We start from the raw sequence: 17,438 nt of genomic DNA, 5'->3' as shown, positions 1-17,438 counted from the left end.
GGAGTTGATATTGTCTCTCGAGCAAACTTCTTCTACTTCTTTTTTTTTTCTTTTGAATAAGCCCTTCACGAACCAAGGTCAAACAAGAACTCGGGACTGGTTGTGTTATGCGACTGCGATTATTCATGCTTATGGTGAACGCTTGCCCTTTGAGAAAATTTATTCTTTCTAATGACGTCTTGACTTGACTCAGTGTAGTTACCTTCTTGTGGCACAAGTAGTCCCCCAGTGCGGATCACAAGAACTCTCTCCACGAAAACTTTTCCTTCCTTTAGCAATGTTTTTTTTTCTTTTGTGTCTGTATATTTTTCAGCGATGTACGCTTTGCATCAGTGATCGTACAAGCGAGGGGATGGCCGCAAAGGCAGCGTTAGGTTGATGCCGACGACAGATGAGACATCGTTATTTAAAGAAAAATGCAAAGCGGTATACCCACACCAAGAAGCAGCAACAACAAAAGCAATAACAGGGAAAGACTCTAATAATGAAGAACGCGCACGGCATAGCCGTTGAATAATAAATTTAGGCGATTAAGACAAACCTTGCTTTCCTCATCTGATTGCTTTTAATATCCAGTTATGCGTTTCCAGCTTTCAGAACGACTCCCCCGACACCCCCCCCCCCCGCAAAAAAAAAACAGGAAAAAAATATGTTGACGCTGTATATTATTTTGTCTTACAGTACAATCTACACTAGCCGGGAAAAAATCCGCCAATAAAAATAAGTATTTGCAATAATTTAATATTTCATAGTTTTTACGAGTCATTATTGTAAAAGTATGACAATAAAATGACAATAAACAGAACGTTAACAGTGTAACCATGAGTGTCTCATAACCTCGCTGAATTGTGGTTCCACGGCATGTATCGGCATGACATAAAGTAATAGGAAAACTAACAATTCTGTGAGAACATGTCTTGTTTGTTTCCCAAGTTGGCCTTGACATTTTGTCATAGAGTTCTGCTGACGCTACACTGAACAAGGCTCAAGTATAGTAACTATCAGTCGGTGACGCCGATGAACGTTGCACGTCTGGTAGTCGTAATGGCGTCGCTTATTGCACTAACATACAGCGTGCACACTCTATTCAGTGAAACTATCTTTTTTTTTCATATCTGAAAGATACACGCTTATAGTTCCTCGGTCATCGTTTCGCACCACTGCTTCTTCGTTCGAAAGCAGTCGGCTCTGTCTCCGTCCAAGACTTCGCGTCTCGGCAAAGCACCGTAGAAGCGCGTTCTCTCGCCATGGTTCACGTGTTCGCACACTAATAGCCGCCGACACAGTAGCGCCAAATTGATCACACATATCAGTAAATTGCTGGTCGCTTCATGCGTACTGGCCGGCCTTCCTGCGACGCACCCAGACGCGGAGTCCTCCCTTGACTTTGGTTACCATCTCGGTACTCAGTTTGAGCCGGTCCAGGGGCCAGCTGGCCTTGAACGTGTACCGCCGCAGCACCTTGGCCAAGACGACTTTGGCCTGGCGATACGCGAAGCGCTGACCTGCAGGTGGAGGCAAGAGGATGTTACTCGTCATGCGTGGCGTAAACAGCATAATTAAGGGTGCGCATATTTAATTTATATTTTATTTTTATTATTTTTGGTGTTGTATATTTCGTTTGCTAAGCGAGCAGGAGTAGCCAGTGCCGCCACGGTGGCACCAACCTGTCCTGCACATCAATTGAATAAAAAAAAAAGAAAATGTCAGTAGACAAGCAACTAGATATGGCGGTACGATAATATATTATCGTGCCGCCATGAATACATTCATTTATGCAGTGGCATAATATCTGAGTGAGCAGCAATCATTATACTCGTTTTTCTTTATTTCAAATAAGATAAGGACATACAGGCTTCACCAGTAAGCTGCTATTTACAAAGCGTGTATTCTTTGAATAAGAAAGTGCAAAGTGGTTGTATTAGTTTTAATAATAGACAGGCGTGAAGAGCTGGCGCCTCTTCTGAGTGTAACTATCTATCGAGAGCGCTTTTATAGAACAAAATATTTGTATCAGTTTTCCAGTATTCGGTTTTAAGACATTATTGAAGTTTTTCATTGATACAACCTTCGTCCGCAAAGTTCCGAGACTGAGTCCATTATTAAAATACGTTTACCGTTGGAATCATTTGGGCAGCACCCCTTCGAAATATTCTCCCTTGCAGTCTCTACACAGCTTCCAACGCTTCTTGAGATCTTGAAAACAGTTAAAAAACGCTTCTTTTGGCAGGGCTGTCAGCTCATTTGTCGTGGCGTCTTGAATGGCCTCCACGCTCCCCATCCAGCGACCTTTTAGGGCTCTCTTCACAAGAGGAAAAAGGAAAAAAAATCGCATGGGGAGAGGTCACGGGAGTATGGTGGATGAGGAAGTACGGTAATGCTGTGCTTGGCGAGAAATTTTGTCACGCTTAGAGCAGTGTACGGCCTTGCGTTATCGTGGAGAAGGCCCCATTCTCCAGACGCCCATTCGGCGCTCTAGCTGCCTCCTTGTTTGAGGATCGTATTGAAAACACAATGTTTTGTCTTGACCAATAATGCTGTCGACGAATGCAGCATCCTTCTATGCCTCGAAGAGCAAATCAGCGCTCACTGATGCGCGCGTGTCCTTCCGGTCCTGAATGAGGGAGTGCGGTACAAGTCTGGCATTCCGCTTTCGTTTCCCAAAGTTCTCACGCAAAACATGGTGGCATGTTGTCGTACTAATGTCGAGAGCATCCGATAGCATGCGGACTGTAGTAGTGCAGTCTTGCTGTACGATATCCGTGATCCGAGCTACGTTGTTTTCATTCCGTGAGGTTGCAGGGCCCCCTGCCTTGTGTCGTCTTCCACCGACGTTCTCCCCGAAACGAACCTCTTGTGCCACTCGAAAACTCGCGCCCGCGATAATGTCTCGTTGCCCTAACGTCACATAGGAGCTCGTACGTCTGTGTGGCTGTCTTCACACAGAAGTTTATATTTGCACGCTGTTCGAGGTGGACGTACATCTGTCCACATTCACTCACAGTAGAATGCGGAGAGGACTAATGGAGGAGGAGGAGGAGGAGGAATAAACTTTATTGACAATAAATGGGAGTGCGAATGGGGGTGTGACAACGTATTTCTCTACATGTTGTGCTTCTTGCGGCTGGCACAGGAATTACCATAAATAGCTCAGGTTAGCCCTAAAAGACGGCGCTACACATACGCACCAAGATTTGTTTCGGGGCATCATTTCTTGAGAAGAAAATAAATCAGTCTCGAAAGTTTACGGACAAAGGTTGTATATTACCACTGTGACCCAGAATGTGAGCGCAGATTGAGCAGATTGTTTTCTAATGGTGTAGCAACGACCAATGCATATCGTGTAGCAGCATTACCTCGGTTCCGAATCGCCACTCCAGAGGCCCGATTGCGGTGGGTACAAGGCAATAGAACCGAAGCAACTACTCATCCGAAATGGAGTTGCCACAGACGGAACTGACAGTGCGCGCTATAGGTTTGTACCATATAGCACTAATTTACTAGAACTAAAATTTACGTAGCTAAATATGGCCTATTTCTGACGCACTTATGCCGTGGCGTCAGTGATTTCGAATGACGAATGTGAACAAAGACATCGAGTTCACGCTGTAAACGTGACAGGTCACCGTGAAGAGTTACCGCCGGGCACCCAAGAAACGCATGCACGTGCAATACCGCTATCGTTAACCGGAGACGTGGAGCAGAAACCAGCCGAAGCTATAGCAGTCCTGCGGCAAATGACGGCGCTATGTGAAGGCGGCGGAGATAGCGGCTGGGACCTTAGCAAAGCAGCATTTAAATGTCAGACATGCAATTAATTAGGTGCACGCTATGAAGGAGTAATGATAAAAATATGAACAGGGCTTGACACACAGGATGGAAGAAAGAAGTGACACACACTAAAGGAGCGAAAGCCATTTGAAGGCAGGTGATCAGGCGCCGCCACGGTCGTGGCGACATCGGACAACTTGCCTCCAAATCAACGTCCGACAGCTTACACTTCACGAAGCGTCCAAGAGCGCTTGGACATGGTACTTAGATCGAAGTAGCGTAGGCAATGCATGAATAGAGTCCTTGAAAAGCGCTGTTTGACACCGTGAGAAGTTATCACCGCAATCACCGCTTTTAATTACTACAACACGCAACTACGTGATATAAAGCTATTGATTAAACTATTGAACCCAAACGATATAAACTATAGAACCCAATTTTGACCTGCATCAAGATTTACTATATTGCGTGCAAGCTCCGAATTATGTGTTCACACGTTGATCACGCGTCATTTCAATCGCTTTACTTATTTTATCTATTTACTTCATTAACATTGTTAACCCTCACAGAGGGTCATGACTGAGCGAACAATACAATTACATACATCGGAATATGTACAATGCCCGTAAAGTTTCTTAACGCTCGGACACTTCACAACGACATAAGATATTGACTTAAATGCTTCTCAGCACACTTTGAAATGCAATGGCATTTTTCAAAATACGTACTTTAAACATGAAGTAGCACATATCACTTCGCACTTCAAATTTACGTGAAAACTCCCGTAAATACGCCTCAACATCGTTTTCAAAGTCGATGACATCTTTTGAAACAGCAACAGCGTTTGGCAGTTTCTTTTACATTTCCACCACAGCCGGGAAGAATGAATATCTAAATGTATCACTGTTAGTTTGGCGGGGTTTTATGGCGTAGTCATGGTTAGTTCACGGATTTCTTTGGTGTGGGGTGTGTATATATTTCAGCTTGCCAATCTTAAGTTCAGTCTGTATTTCTGTCTAGGTACAGTCGCAAGCCAAATTCTAGGGCCCCGGGAGCGCGTGCCAAACTACATCGCTGAGCCTTCTAACGGCTGCAAGGATACGTTTGAGAGTGTGTACTACGCACGCGCGTCCTTTTCTGCCTTCTAGCTGGCTCGTTCGCTCGCTTCAAACGCGCGCGTAACGGAACGCAGGACAGAGCGCAAGGTGCCACTTCTGCAGTCGATGTGGAAGCGCCGAGCGATGGTATCGATGATATCGTGACGAAGACACTTCAAATGTACTTACTATAGTTAGACGTAACTTTAGAAGTTCGAAAAGACCCCGCCCAGACTACTAAAGCGCGGCCGCCGATCGCCTCCGCGGCTAAAGAAATAGTCCCGCTCATGCACTCAGGCAACGTTCTCTGAATGCGGGGTCACCGGCCGTCCGGATCATGACGCCACTCGGGGTGTTCGCCCATTGGTGGAGGCTTGTGTGCATCCGCCTTTCAGGAACAAATGGCGAGGGCTCCTATCCGGCTATAAGTATTTTCGTCACGATATCATAGTTCCGGCCCTTCCATGCCACCGCGGAAGTGACACCTCGCGCTTCGTCCCACGTTCCGGTGTTTACGCGATTGAAGCGAGCGAAAGAGCAGGCTAGAAGGTAGAAAAGGACGTACGCGCTTTCGCAGTACGCACTTTCGAAGTTAGCCTTGAAGTCGCCAGAAGGCGCAGCGATGCAGTTTGGCACGCGCTCCCGCGGTCTCTATATTTTGCTCGCGACTGTACCTCGAGAAAAATCCAAGCTTCAACGTTGTAACATCAGCGTGACCGATTCCTTCCACCGGTACGCCGAACAAAAAACTCACATGCCCCTTACGCAATCGCCTTAGGCGACTCGAAGGTGAAAGCCATCTGCTGCTTCTTTTTCTTCTAAGTCGATGTATTGGTATTCCCCCGCCCCCCTTCCGAAATCTTTCTGCATGTGACGTTGTTATGCACAGCGACCAGGATCGGAGGCATTGCAAGCTTTCTGCACCTCGCCTCCGTGACCGGCCCACATTTCAACAAGCGAAATGTCATGTAATGACGTCACGTTATGTGACGTCATATATTGACTTTGCATGGGCCTAGGTTATGTGATCATGGACTATATTGGTGAACTTAGTTTTGTTCTGCAGCGCTTAAAGAAGTTTGGTAGAAAACGCACTTGTATACTCTGGTATCCGTCCTGCCGGAAACATGGAGCATGCTTATATCAAGCACGGTAACTGCCCCGAGATACCCGCTCAGTGAATATAGTTTGAGGGCTGACCGACTTTATTCTCGCAATACTAATAGGCTTAAAGGGGTCATGAAGCACCCCTTGGGCTGATTGAAAAAACACATCCTGCGGAAAGCTGACACGGCTATGAACTGCTCTGCCAAATATTACAGTCGTGCGCGCCGCGTAATGGCCACAAGCGGAGCGCGAAGTTGCCGTTTCCCCAGGCACCCTCTTTTCAAACAGAGGCCGGTTCTCACTCTCGTCGGTGGGCGGGGCGTCTGTCCGCTGTACGTCGCAAGAGACATAGCATGCTTATTGGCCGATAGCCGACGTAAATCGAGAGCGGCGTTCGGATCAGATGCGCTTCTTGCCGCGGGGTGCCGCCACTTGCCGGCGCCGCACTCCTCAGTACACGGTAGCCGCACTCGCGCAAGCGAATCACAGCGGGAGAGCGATCGCGTTTCATGACGCGCGCTGGCGTAACTTCTTTCCCCCATGCCATCCCTCCCTGTCTAGCTTTCAGTGCGCTCGCCGGCACGAGAAAAGAGAGAAAGCGCTGGAGGCGTGCGCCAAACCCCCGTAACTCCGCTGATTCTTGACGGATTCGAGAAATTTTTGCGGCAATCGATTCGGGAGGCAGTACACTCCGATACTGAGGCCATTAGATCATTACTTGGAAAAGTGGTTCATGACCCCTTTAAAAAGAAAACGAAATGTTAATGAAAGAGATCACCACTCCAATTATCTTCTTGATGGTCATAGTGGAGATGCCTATGTTCTTGCACCACTGCTGTTAATCTTGCCAAACAGAACTGACACTTCATTCCAAAACTTTTCACCCGTGTAGTCGTAATGTAACCTCATTGTTCACTGCAGATAGGCTGTAATCTTACCTATGCAATTCTTCGCACCAGCTGAAAACGGTATGTATGCGAAAGGGTGCCGCTTCTTGTCAGCTCCATCTAAAAATCTGGAAGGCATGAATTCTTCCGGCTTTTCGAAGTGGTTGCTGTTTCTGTGTAGGGTGTATATGTTGATAAACACAGTAGTACCTTTAGGAATTGTCACACCATCTGAAAAAAAAAGAAAAAAAAGATAATAATATATTGTCGCGGGGTCGTGACGTCGACGAAGGTAGCAGTCGGCTTGTCCAAGATTAAACTTTTTTGTTTGGCCGAACTTGTGGCCGGGAAACGAAAAGTCAAACTACAGAAATACACGCTGTATTCTGATAGCGGCGAACAGGGCGTCGGCCGTCGACAAAACTGCTCATGGCTGGGACGCGCCGTCTTTTATGCATCACGCATCGAACTTTCCAGTCTTATCACTGGTGGTCGTGCAAGCTCTGGAATAATCTAGACTATCGGCCTCCTGCGCGCAATCTTAACAAAGTGATATACTACAATCGCGAAGCTTGTCGAACAGCGTCGAGCGTTGCTAACCGTCCTTGCTTGTCAAACCCGAATACATCAAAATAAAATAAAACAAGAAGCGGGCGTGGCAATATGCTCAGTGTAATGAGGGACGAATACCTGCGCATGAAATTGTCGCGTACATTTAAGTTTTTGGCCTTTTAGATTAACACTTTTCGAATATTCTAGAGCAAACTACTGTTTTGAAAGACAGTACGACGTGTTTTAGAAACTGAAGTTTCCTTGAGCTTGCTATGTCAGTAACAGAGTGATATTGTCTGCATTAATCTGGAAGTATCATTTCCGCGCCCTTCAAGGACGTTTCGCTCGAGGTATTCTAAAGATAAAGCCCAAATGTATAAATATATTGTAAACAAGACGAAAGTCAGGGGTAAGAATGTAGGCTTGAAATGATGAGAAATTATCGGACAGCTGCAATGCCGATGGAGCCAGCGTATCGACAGGTGGGCTTGTCTCTGTTGCTGCCATCACAAAGACTGCCTTGTCGAAACGTTGGCTGCCGTCCGCGTCATTTCTCATTCTTAATTTGAGGTCAGCGGTCTTGTTCATGTAGTAGATGAGAACGTTTCAACACGTGCAGTGAGAAAAAGTGCTTCTTTTATGACATCTGGGAGGAGGGGTCAGCTTTGCCGTGCACTCGGCATACTTCAAACGTGTGATGAACAAGCACGTACGCGCCCGCTCACGCAGAGACAGAATGGTAGCACAATAATTTGAGCAAATTACATGGCTCTGTCAATGTTTACACAAAATTAAAAGAAAAATGTAGCATGCGAGAATGAATGCAGCACCACTTCATGGTCGTAGAAGTGCCAGCAGGTCAAAATATGCCCGTAGACAAATGGAAGGTGGTTTTATGATTAAACCTTGCGGTTGCGGACTGACCCTTACGTACGCAGTGTAAATTACTTAGTGCGAGCCCCCGTTAAGAGTTCACGAGTGGCAAAGTGGCGCGCTGGTCTGTTGCAACAGAAAGCGGCTTGTGTAGTCGACATTTATAAAACTGGTGATGAAGACGTCTAGATGACCGTGACTGTTCAGGACACGAGCGGAAGTTATGCCATAAAGAAAACAAAACGTAATGGAAGGGTGAAAAATACGTTCCGGCGCCGGAATGCACGCATGCCACGAAGCTGCCGGTTTGAACTCCGAGGTCGGGAACCAAACCCGCGACTTCTGGCTGAGCAACAGAATGTTACAATCACTCAATTACTAAGCAGGGTCAGCATTGCAAGTTCTCCCGTTACCGACTCCGCAGCGAGTGAAACTTTGGATTTCATATTCATCAACGTGATCTTCAGTTAAAATAGTTGAGGTGTCACTGTGAAATTTTTTAATACTCTGAATAAAATCAGTAGTACGCGCAGAAACAAGAATATGATTAGAAGGCACATCTTAATGGAAACTATGAAATCAGTTTGAATTGGATTGCTTGCATGCCGAAGTTTCACGTGGCGCAGCGCTGCTCTGAATAGGTAGAGTACCCGCAGCATATATCACTGTAGGGTTGAGGGCTCTACCAGCGCAATGATAATCGGCAGCACTGAACTGACCAGACAAGTGATCCGGGTTGATGTCATTTCATACTGGAAACTTGAATTGCACTAAAAACATAGGACAACACACTGTACTAGTCCTGTGTTACAGCTCTATGATGAACGAAAAGACATCTTAAGAACACGTAAAAATAAGACATTGAAAACTCACCTATCTTAATGCTTTCGTCGAGGACCCTTCCAATTAATGGTATTGGAGGGAAAAGGCGCATGGCTTCCTAAAAAATAACAAATGTAATAGAAGCATTCTTTACGTGGAACACATTGCGTATAGCCCCATTTATTAGCTCGAATTGCTTAAATCTTGCTACCGTGAACAAGAAGGTAAAGTTAGCTATAAATAACTACTGGTAACCCACAGCAAGTAACCGAGAGAAACATGCTTCGCGCAGGGCCCGATACCCTCAAGTTGCAGATGCTTTTAAACTGTGAGTTTAGCGTTTGTTAAAATGCCTCCTGCAAGCTCCCTTTTAGTGAATCTCCTGTAGAATAACAAGAAAGAATGTCATGAATACGGGGGTTGAATTCACGTGTTAAATCACCCCACGATGCAACAAGATACGCGCCGCTCCCTCTGATATGCACTTCGCTTGAGATGCGTCGGCCCCTGCCACATCCAATCACCTCGGATGGTCTCAGCAGACGATACCATCCGTTCGTCAACGCAGAACACAAATGAAAGCCCGCTGAATGGTGACCTTCTCATATAAACTTTTCCCCCGTTACGCACGGGACCTTGATACCCTGAAGCTCCCAATTTTAGATCAGATTCTTTGGCGACACCAACAGTGATACACCCTGTAATTAATTGTGTAAATATTTTCACAATTTGTTTGAACCATATTTTTCGTCGTCATAAATATATTCTACTTCGTTTTTTTGTCTTAATATGTTACCCATCTTCGTTGTCGTCCCCTGTTCCAAAGAGGCATGCGAGGTCGTCACCCGTGATATAATCACCAATGTGGTCATTGGATGCCTATGTTTTGCTTTATGATTAGCTACGTGTACACTCATCCTGTGTGGGCTTCGAAGACAGCCGATAGCCTGACAGAGTTAACGCAGCGCTAAAGTGTACGCATCGAATTAAGCCATCTTGTTCTCCGAAGCAGCCAGGAATTCTTATGCAGTTGAGTCACAGGTTCACTAATTTCGCGATCAACAACGAAAATCAGCACCATTGTGAGTGAATCTACCTCAGGATATCTACATCTTGATTTCTGCGCACAATAACATCGCCTTGAACAGAAGTTCTCAAAATCAGATGGTTTCTCTATGTCCCTTTTAAACGTGAGCTGAAAAAGTAAGCTTTATTTTGGCTACATTGGTTTTAAGTGAATAGCCATTGGTTATAAGCATCAGTCATAGTAGCAAGCTTAATAAAAATGCTCGGCAATTGTTTATTTTTTTAGAAACGTTAAGTGACATCTAAGCAGATGGAACGTGCGCACTTTAGTTAAAAAATTCAACGCAAATGCGGAACCGTTGCCTCAAATACTTCTAGGCGTCCAGCATGGCGCTTAAGCTTTCATGTAATGTAAAGGCACCGAGCTGATTTTCGAAGTTCTGGGTTCAGCTTCGCTGAACCCAGAATGGCGGTATTTTGGTTCGCTTCGGTGTTGAAGACGCCTATTTTTTCGCTTATCATAACGCATCCGCTTGTGTTTCAAAAGCATATCTTACACAGAGGGTATTTTATCTAGAATGTTTTATTCTAGGCGCATTACGCTACCCGACATTGGTCTTAAAGTCGAAGGGCAAATATTTAACTTCGTTTGTCTAAGAGGCAGACGAAGTCTAATTGTACCTCTTAAAACCCCGCCGGCTACAGAAGAGTAAAAAATATTACTTGCATAAAATTTGGCGCCACTTCATGCTGCCTGTATTTAACCCATTAGCCCCTATTCTACCCCCAACCCCTCCCGGAAAAAAGTAAGAAAAAGCAGCCTTGGCGGGCACATCACCCCTTGGACACAAGTAGCAGAACTTAACATTCCTACGTGTTGTCAGCCCCGTTGTAACTAGACGTAAATGGTTTCTTGTATTACCTTAAAACATGCTTCGATGAACACCATGCGGTCTATGTCGTCTCTCATGACGTCTCGGTTAATGTCGTCCATAAAGATGGCGTCCACTTCTTCCTGGGCTTTTTTCTGGAGTTCTGGATGAAGTCCCAAGAGGTAGAATGTCCATCCCAAAGCAATAGAGGTAGTGTCATGACCCTGCGTGTAGACACGAACGCTGACAGTCAACCTCACATTCAGACGGTAAGATTCGCCGCACTTCTTCTAGGGGCAGCTGTATGCCGTAAAACCACACATTAAAGGAATCATTTCTCGCGCAACGTGAAGCAACATTATTGTGTCGCCTGCAAGTAGGCGTTCGTTTCAGCGACACTGTCACTTGCCAACTGGTACAGTGTATCACACTCAGACTGAAGCTTTTTTGGTTTCGAAAAATGATTGGAGCACCTGTTACGCTGACAGCGTTTCTGCTCGTGGACATGGTCAGAGAACAAATGGTTCTGTTTCTTTAGCGTCTACAATGCCCTGATAGAAAAAATCATAACGAACCTTCATAAAAAATTCAGGGTGTGCGCACGCAGAATTTATAAATCGAATCATTTTTATTGCAACACTATACCTCCATTACAGAAAGGAGTCATAGATTGCTATTTTACCAGTAAACTCACTGCTTTAGGAGCGAAAATGACGCAGTGGTGATCCCATTATGAACAAGTTCAGAACGAGCAGCCTATTAGAGTTTGGTAAGAAAGCATCGACACTAAAACCCACCGCAAACATCAGCAAGTCCATATCCTTGCGTATCTCTTGCATTGTGTAGCTCGGGTCCTTGAAGTGTTTGTCAAGCATGATGTCGATCACTGCCATACGTCTCTCGGGCTGATCCTCTTGCTTGTCCTTGACGCCCTCGTCTTCGCTGCCGCTGATGTCCCCCTGGTTCCTGTACAGATGGAATGTCTTCTTTCGTTCTCCCATGATCTGAAAAAGAAATATCACCTGGAGGGAACGAAGCCACCTTTGTGATGGCGTGTCACACCGCTGAACAAGTTATTCGAAGGGGTGACTCGCCAACGTGATGGTGACTTAATATTGGCGGCAACCGTTCCTGCTGTTGCTATTAATCGTACCTGTAGTTTGTCTTCTGCAGCGGAATTGTCCTTGAGCTAAAGCACCTTTTGGTTAATGACAATAATAATGAAGCCAACTTACAATAGAAACCAATCAAAGTATGGTAAAATAACCTAATATTTACTTCAATAATTTTCCTTGTGCTTTCCTCGGTTCTCATTGTCAGCTGGCTTCATTGCGATCGTGATTAACAGAAATCAAGCCCCTTGATCGATGCTACTTTTTGATGCTCATTATTTCGTGTAGCTCAAGTGGCTGCTGTTGCCCTCGTTCTGGCCTACGTTGGTGCACAGAAGGACGTGAATGCTGCTTCTGTAGTATCAGCAACGTTGACCCTGCTCAGGTATTACTTGGAGAAATCATCTATTACAACATTGTAGCCACATGGAAGTGGTGAGTTGCGGAAACGTGTAACGTCCGCAGTATTCAGACGAGGTGTATAGGAAAGCTAAGAAAGAAAGAGGAAAAAATTTAGCGATATTGACATCAACCTAACAGTGTCAAATAGTACAAATTAGGGGGCTGAAAATGCATCAGCTAAAAATGATTCCACGGAGGACTGTGTGCTGTACCTGGAAAATTTCGTCAACCAAAAATACCCCATGTATTTTCCACTTCTGTCTCACTTGCATGTTTCCAGCGCTTATAAAAACGATACCTTCTTCACCGATGTTTGGCGTTAATCATTATTACTACGCGGAATGTACTTATGAATTTATATGGAAAGCTGTTATGTACTCAAAATGCATGTACCAGTAAATGAGCCCAAATGTGCACTGTATGCTGACCGCCAAACTAGCACCAGCAAGTAGGGGAGTGCGAATAGTGAACTTTAGAGCCGTATCGCATACGACTCGAATAGTGATGACATAATAATAACAATATCTGGGGTTTAACGTCCCAAAACCACGATATGATTATGAGAGACGCCGTAGTGGAGGGCTCCGGAAATTTCGACCACCTGGGGCTCTTTAACGTGCACCTAAATCTAAGTACACGGGCCTCAGACATTTTCGCCTCCATCGAAAATGCAGCCGCCGCGGCCGGGATTCGATCCCGCGACCTTCGGCTCTGCAGTCGAGCGCCATAACCACTAGACCACCGTGGCGGGGCAATAGTGATGACATCACTGAATCGAATAAGAATACGAATCGAATACTGTTCGAATAGTTCTCGAATGGTAAGGCAATCATTTCAAAGCAGCCCTCGAATAGCAATGTAACAATTTTCGAAACAGCCCAAGAATTCCAGGACATTTTATAAAATTATTATTCATCAGCCTTAACAAAGGAACATTGCGATTATCTTTAACTGATGCAAAAAACACCAGAATTATGTAAACTGAGGCAAGCTCGTATATTCTTGCAAGTAGAGCCTTAGAATTATTTTTCTAAACTTCAGGCTGAAATACAGCAGCAACTACGGTATATTCAATGTGACACTTTGTGAATAGCTTTAAAAAACTATATATAAATATTAAACAATATTCATGAGTCAACATCGTCATGAATGTAATGATGTAGATAGTGAATTGATGACTCGTAGCTTTGGTGACACTGGAGTATTAAGCAAAAAAAGCCTTCATCCTGCTATCAATATAGCGTCGATAGTCCCGTAAAACCTTGGGCTGCATGCATTTTGATAATTCGATAATTAAATCAACCAACATTACCCTTCTCTCCTAACGTTTCATTCCTTTGTGTTTTTTTTTTAAGCGATGCTTGTCATTCGAAAAACATTCGAAAACTATTCGGTATTTCTAATATACACTATTCGATTCGAGTACCGAATTGACTAGAACGATATTCAAATCTCTATTCGAAATTTTTTAATATTCGCACACACCTACCAGCAAGCCTTCCACGCAAAATGGTAAAGATGCGCAAACATACGACGACAGAGTAACGCAGACAGCCTACCCTAGACTTTATTGTGTCGTCTTTTCGCGCCTCTTTACCATTATGGATTCTTAGACACGCCAAAGCGTCAGTTCTTGCAAGCATACCACTGTTGTGCGAAATAAGAAACAAACAATTCATGTATTGTTTGACACAAATGCTGGCTTATTGATACCTGTAAAAATCACTAACCTCTTAACAGAATCGAACATTATATTCAGCTGTTTTTATGGCGTTTTTCTATAATCTAGCCATTCGCTATAGGCTATTAGGTGTGCGCCAATTTTTGGCTAATCCTCCTGTATGGTCATTTATCACAGTGAAACAAGAGGTTAAAATGAATATCCTACATTTTTACCAATATCTGTCAACGTGGAATAAGAGATACGCAAGTTGTTGCCTTGAAGATGCATAAAAATTACCATTGCCTGAGATTACACGTTTCAGAAGACGTGTGTTTCAGAGCATTGAGAAGCTCCCCTAAAGCTACACTAAACGCACGCTCCAATGTGCGCGTTGAATGTGCTTAGTGTTTTTTTCTCTGTAGTGCACAGCTCTACATAGACATTTTCACACCTCGTTAGGCTCATAGCTTGTCTTCTTGTATCGTTATTTGTGCTGTGCTTTTGTGCAACCTTTCGCACCTGCCAAGCATGCTCTGCCAAATTTACCTTTAGATTGAATTCATTGATGCCGCTGATCATTTTCCGAAACCACATGCCTTCGAAGGACATGTTGTAGATGCTGTTAAACCACATCCATGGTCGGAAGGCTCGCACTGCCATGAGAAATGTCACCCTGCATGAACGAAGATGGATGATAAAGGAAAAACAATGAGAAACAAAATTCTAGTCCACTATTGTAAAGTACAAAGTACTTTAATGATATATTGACAATGGCTGTGATAAGTTCTCATTTTATTATTATATACTGAACAGTTATCGTTCTATATGAAAGCGACATCAACATGTTCACAGCAATGCCAAATACTCTCATCTTTCTTTCCATTTGCTTTATGCTCGCGTTAGCTTTGTTCATCTGTCTCCCTCAAACAACCCCATTGCGTTGTCTTAAATGTGTGCTTTTCTGTTCTCCACGCTCAACGCGGATTCCATAGATAAAAAAAAAACTTTGTTACGCTCTGCAAGCTTTTAAAATGCTAACATGTCAGAAGCACTCGCTTCTGCTCAACTTCAAATAGTGTGTCCAAAACACAAATCTGCATGTCTTACTGTAGCGTAGCCACAATATAATGAGAACTAACAGACAGTAATGCTGTGACGCCAATGTTGTATGTTGGCGTCACAGCACGTGACGCCAACATACGATAGGTACACTGCAACACCTTTTGAAGCATGAAAAAATTTTGCGTTGTTGTAGACTCCTGACTTCATTGTTCAGTAAGCAGTCTTCATGCCTTCAAGAAAACTCGAAGCAAATGATCAAGTAAAATGTTTACCCTGGTGAGTGAGTGCCACGCCCTATACTATACACAATGGCCACAGTTGCACCCGCCCCGCTATATGCGGTGAATGTATATGTTATAATGATCATCCGTTACCAGTAGCAATAACTGATCCATAGAAGGACTACTGACAGGGCACAAAAGTGGGCGGCTGACTTCAGTCTTTCGTTTTGTGTTTGTATACATGCGCAAGTCTGGGCACAACGCCTATACAGTTACCGCTAATACAGTTTGAGGTATTACCATCGTATCAGTGTACTGGTTGCTGAAAATATAATTCCTGGCAAATTAAAAGTTTATTTCATCATCATAATCTCTTGACTGCATAAGGTACCTGCATATTTAACCAAGCTTAGTCTGAAGAAAACAACAGCGCGTACAACACGGACGAAGAGAGAACGACAACACGAGCGCTCACTAACAACGTTTTTTTGTATTGCACCAAGGCAATATATATATGGAAACAAAAACAGCCTGCCCCGTATGCGTGAGACCACACAATCAAATATAAACAAAGATGACGAAAGCATCTTTTTAGTCGTTATTAAAACCTATCTCATCGCAAGCCTAAGAATCGCCTTCTAGGTACGTGATTTTTTCTTTGCTTAGACATATGGAAGAAATGCTGACATATGATGAATCCTTTTTGTGAATAGCGAATGCTTCCTCTATCAACCACACGCATTCTTGACGATGCCTGCGCAAAACCCTACATGCGCGGAAGTCTGGTGAGCACCCGCAGACTGCACAATGAAGAGTCATATTGCTCCCCTGCTTCTGGCGAAGATTGTTCTCGTGTTCTCTGAGACGCTTGTTGAGGCATCGACCGGTCTGGCCGATGTAGGCTTTTCTGCAGAACATCGGAACTTCGTACCCGACACCCACAGTACGCTTCACAAACTGATGCGTATGTTTTGTGCTGCACAGGGCCTTTTTGGGTCCTTCCCTATTCACAAGTCTGCAGACTTATGAATAGCAATTCACAATTCTGTCACAACTGCTGGTCACGCGAGCACCAGAAATTGCTGGTCCTCACGGGAGTTAAATAATGTACACGGGCTTTCACGTTGCGCACCCAATCTTATATAGAAGGGTCGACAACATTTGAGAATATTCAGCTATAATCAGGCGCACCTCGCGCCGAGAGAAAACATGCCTAATAGTTTTAGCCGCCATGCCCAGTCGCCATGTAGATATGTCAGTAGATATGTCAGTATGCTGACCTTTGCAAGTGGCCGGCGCGACAGAACACGAAGGCTCTCGGTATACACACGTTTGCGAATGTCCTTCACACTGTTAGTTAGAATGTTAGTGGCGTGTGTAACAACAAGCCAGTATGCCCACGTTGCGCCGAACCCCACAAAGCAGAGGCCTGCAAAGCAACTCTCCTAAAATGCAGCAACTGCAGCGGAAACCATGACGCCTCATCGAAAGACTGCCCAGTACTCAAGAAGGAGAGGAGCGTTCTGAGGCAAATGGTGAAGGACGAATCCTCACGAAAGGAAGCAGTAACGGTTGTAGAAAGACGGAGTTCCCATCGACGACGGTGCTCGAAGAAAAGAAAAAGCAGTCATCTGCCAAATGTGCCTTCACCTACGCCGCCACCGCCACCACCGCCGCCGCCACGACCACAGCGACCGCCCCCGCCCCCGCCGCCAGGTGTGATTCGTCCAGAGGTGCAGAAAGACACTGATGCGCAAAAGAGAGCATCCGACACTGATTGGCCTGCTTTACCGCGGGCACACGTGCCTACGGAACCAAAGCATCCACAGTCGACAACGGCTACGTCAAGAACATGCAGTCTATCCGCCCAAGAGGTCCAGGTTTTTTCTGTCCTGAGGTCGCTGATGAGTGTTATCCGCACTCTCCTGGCTAGTCTGCAGATACCTGCCGCTAAATGCGCACTGCAAGTCT

General features: G+C 44.8%; 1 protein-coding gene across 1 annotated transcript in view; it reads right to left on the bottom strand.

Annotated features, from left to right (window-relative positions):
• Window positions 1-669: 669 nt before the first annotated feature.
• Window positions 670-17,438, bottom strand: part of LOC119394422 (cytochrome P450 4C1) — an 83,499-nt gene continuing 66,730 nt past the window's right edge. Inside the window, exons 6-11 of the mRNA XM_037661726.2 lie at window positions 14,731-14,857; window positions 11,805-12,011; window positions 11,058-11,231; window positions 9,161-9,227; window positions 6,914-7,093; window positions 670-1,505 (exon numbers count right to left, since the gene is read on the bottom strand). Of these exons, the coding sequence (XP_037517654.1) occupies window positions 1,330-1,505; window positions 6,914-7,093; window positions 9,161-9,227; window positions 11,058-11,231; window positions 11,805-12,011; window positions 14,731-14,857 (931 nt within the window). The 3' untranslated portion in view covers window positions 670-1,329. The remainder of the gene's footprint in view (window positions 1,506-6,913; window positions 7,094-9,160; window positions 9,228-11,057; window positions 11,232-11,804; window positions 12,012-14,730; window positions 14,858-17,438) is intronic.

Source organism: Rhipicephalus sanguineus, chromosome 1 (genome assembly GCF_013339695.2).
Source record: "Rhipicephalus sanguineus isolate Rsan-2018 chromosome 1, BIME_Rsan_1.4, whole genome shotgun sequence".
NCBI lineage: Eukaryota > Metazoa > Arthropoda > Arachnida > Ixodida > Ixodidae > Rhipicephalus > Rhipicephalus sanguineus.
The sequence above is the reverse complement of the archived record's forward strand: the minus strand, read 5'-3'. Positions and strand labels throughout refer to the sequence as shown.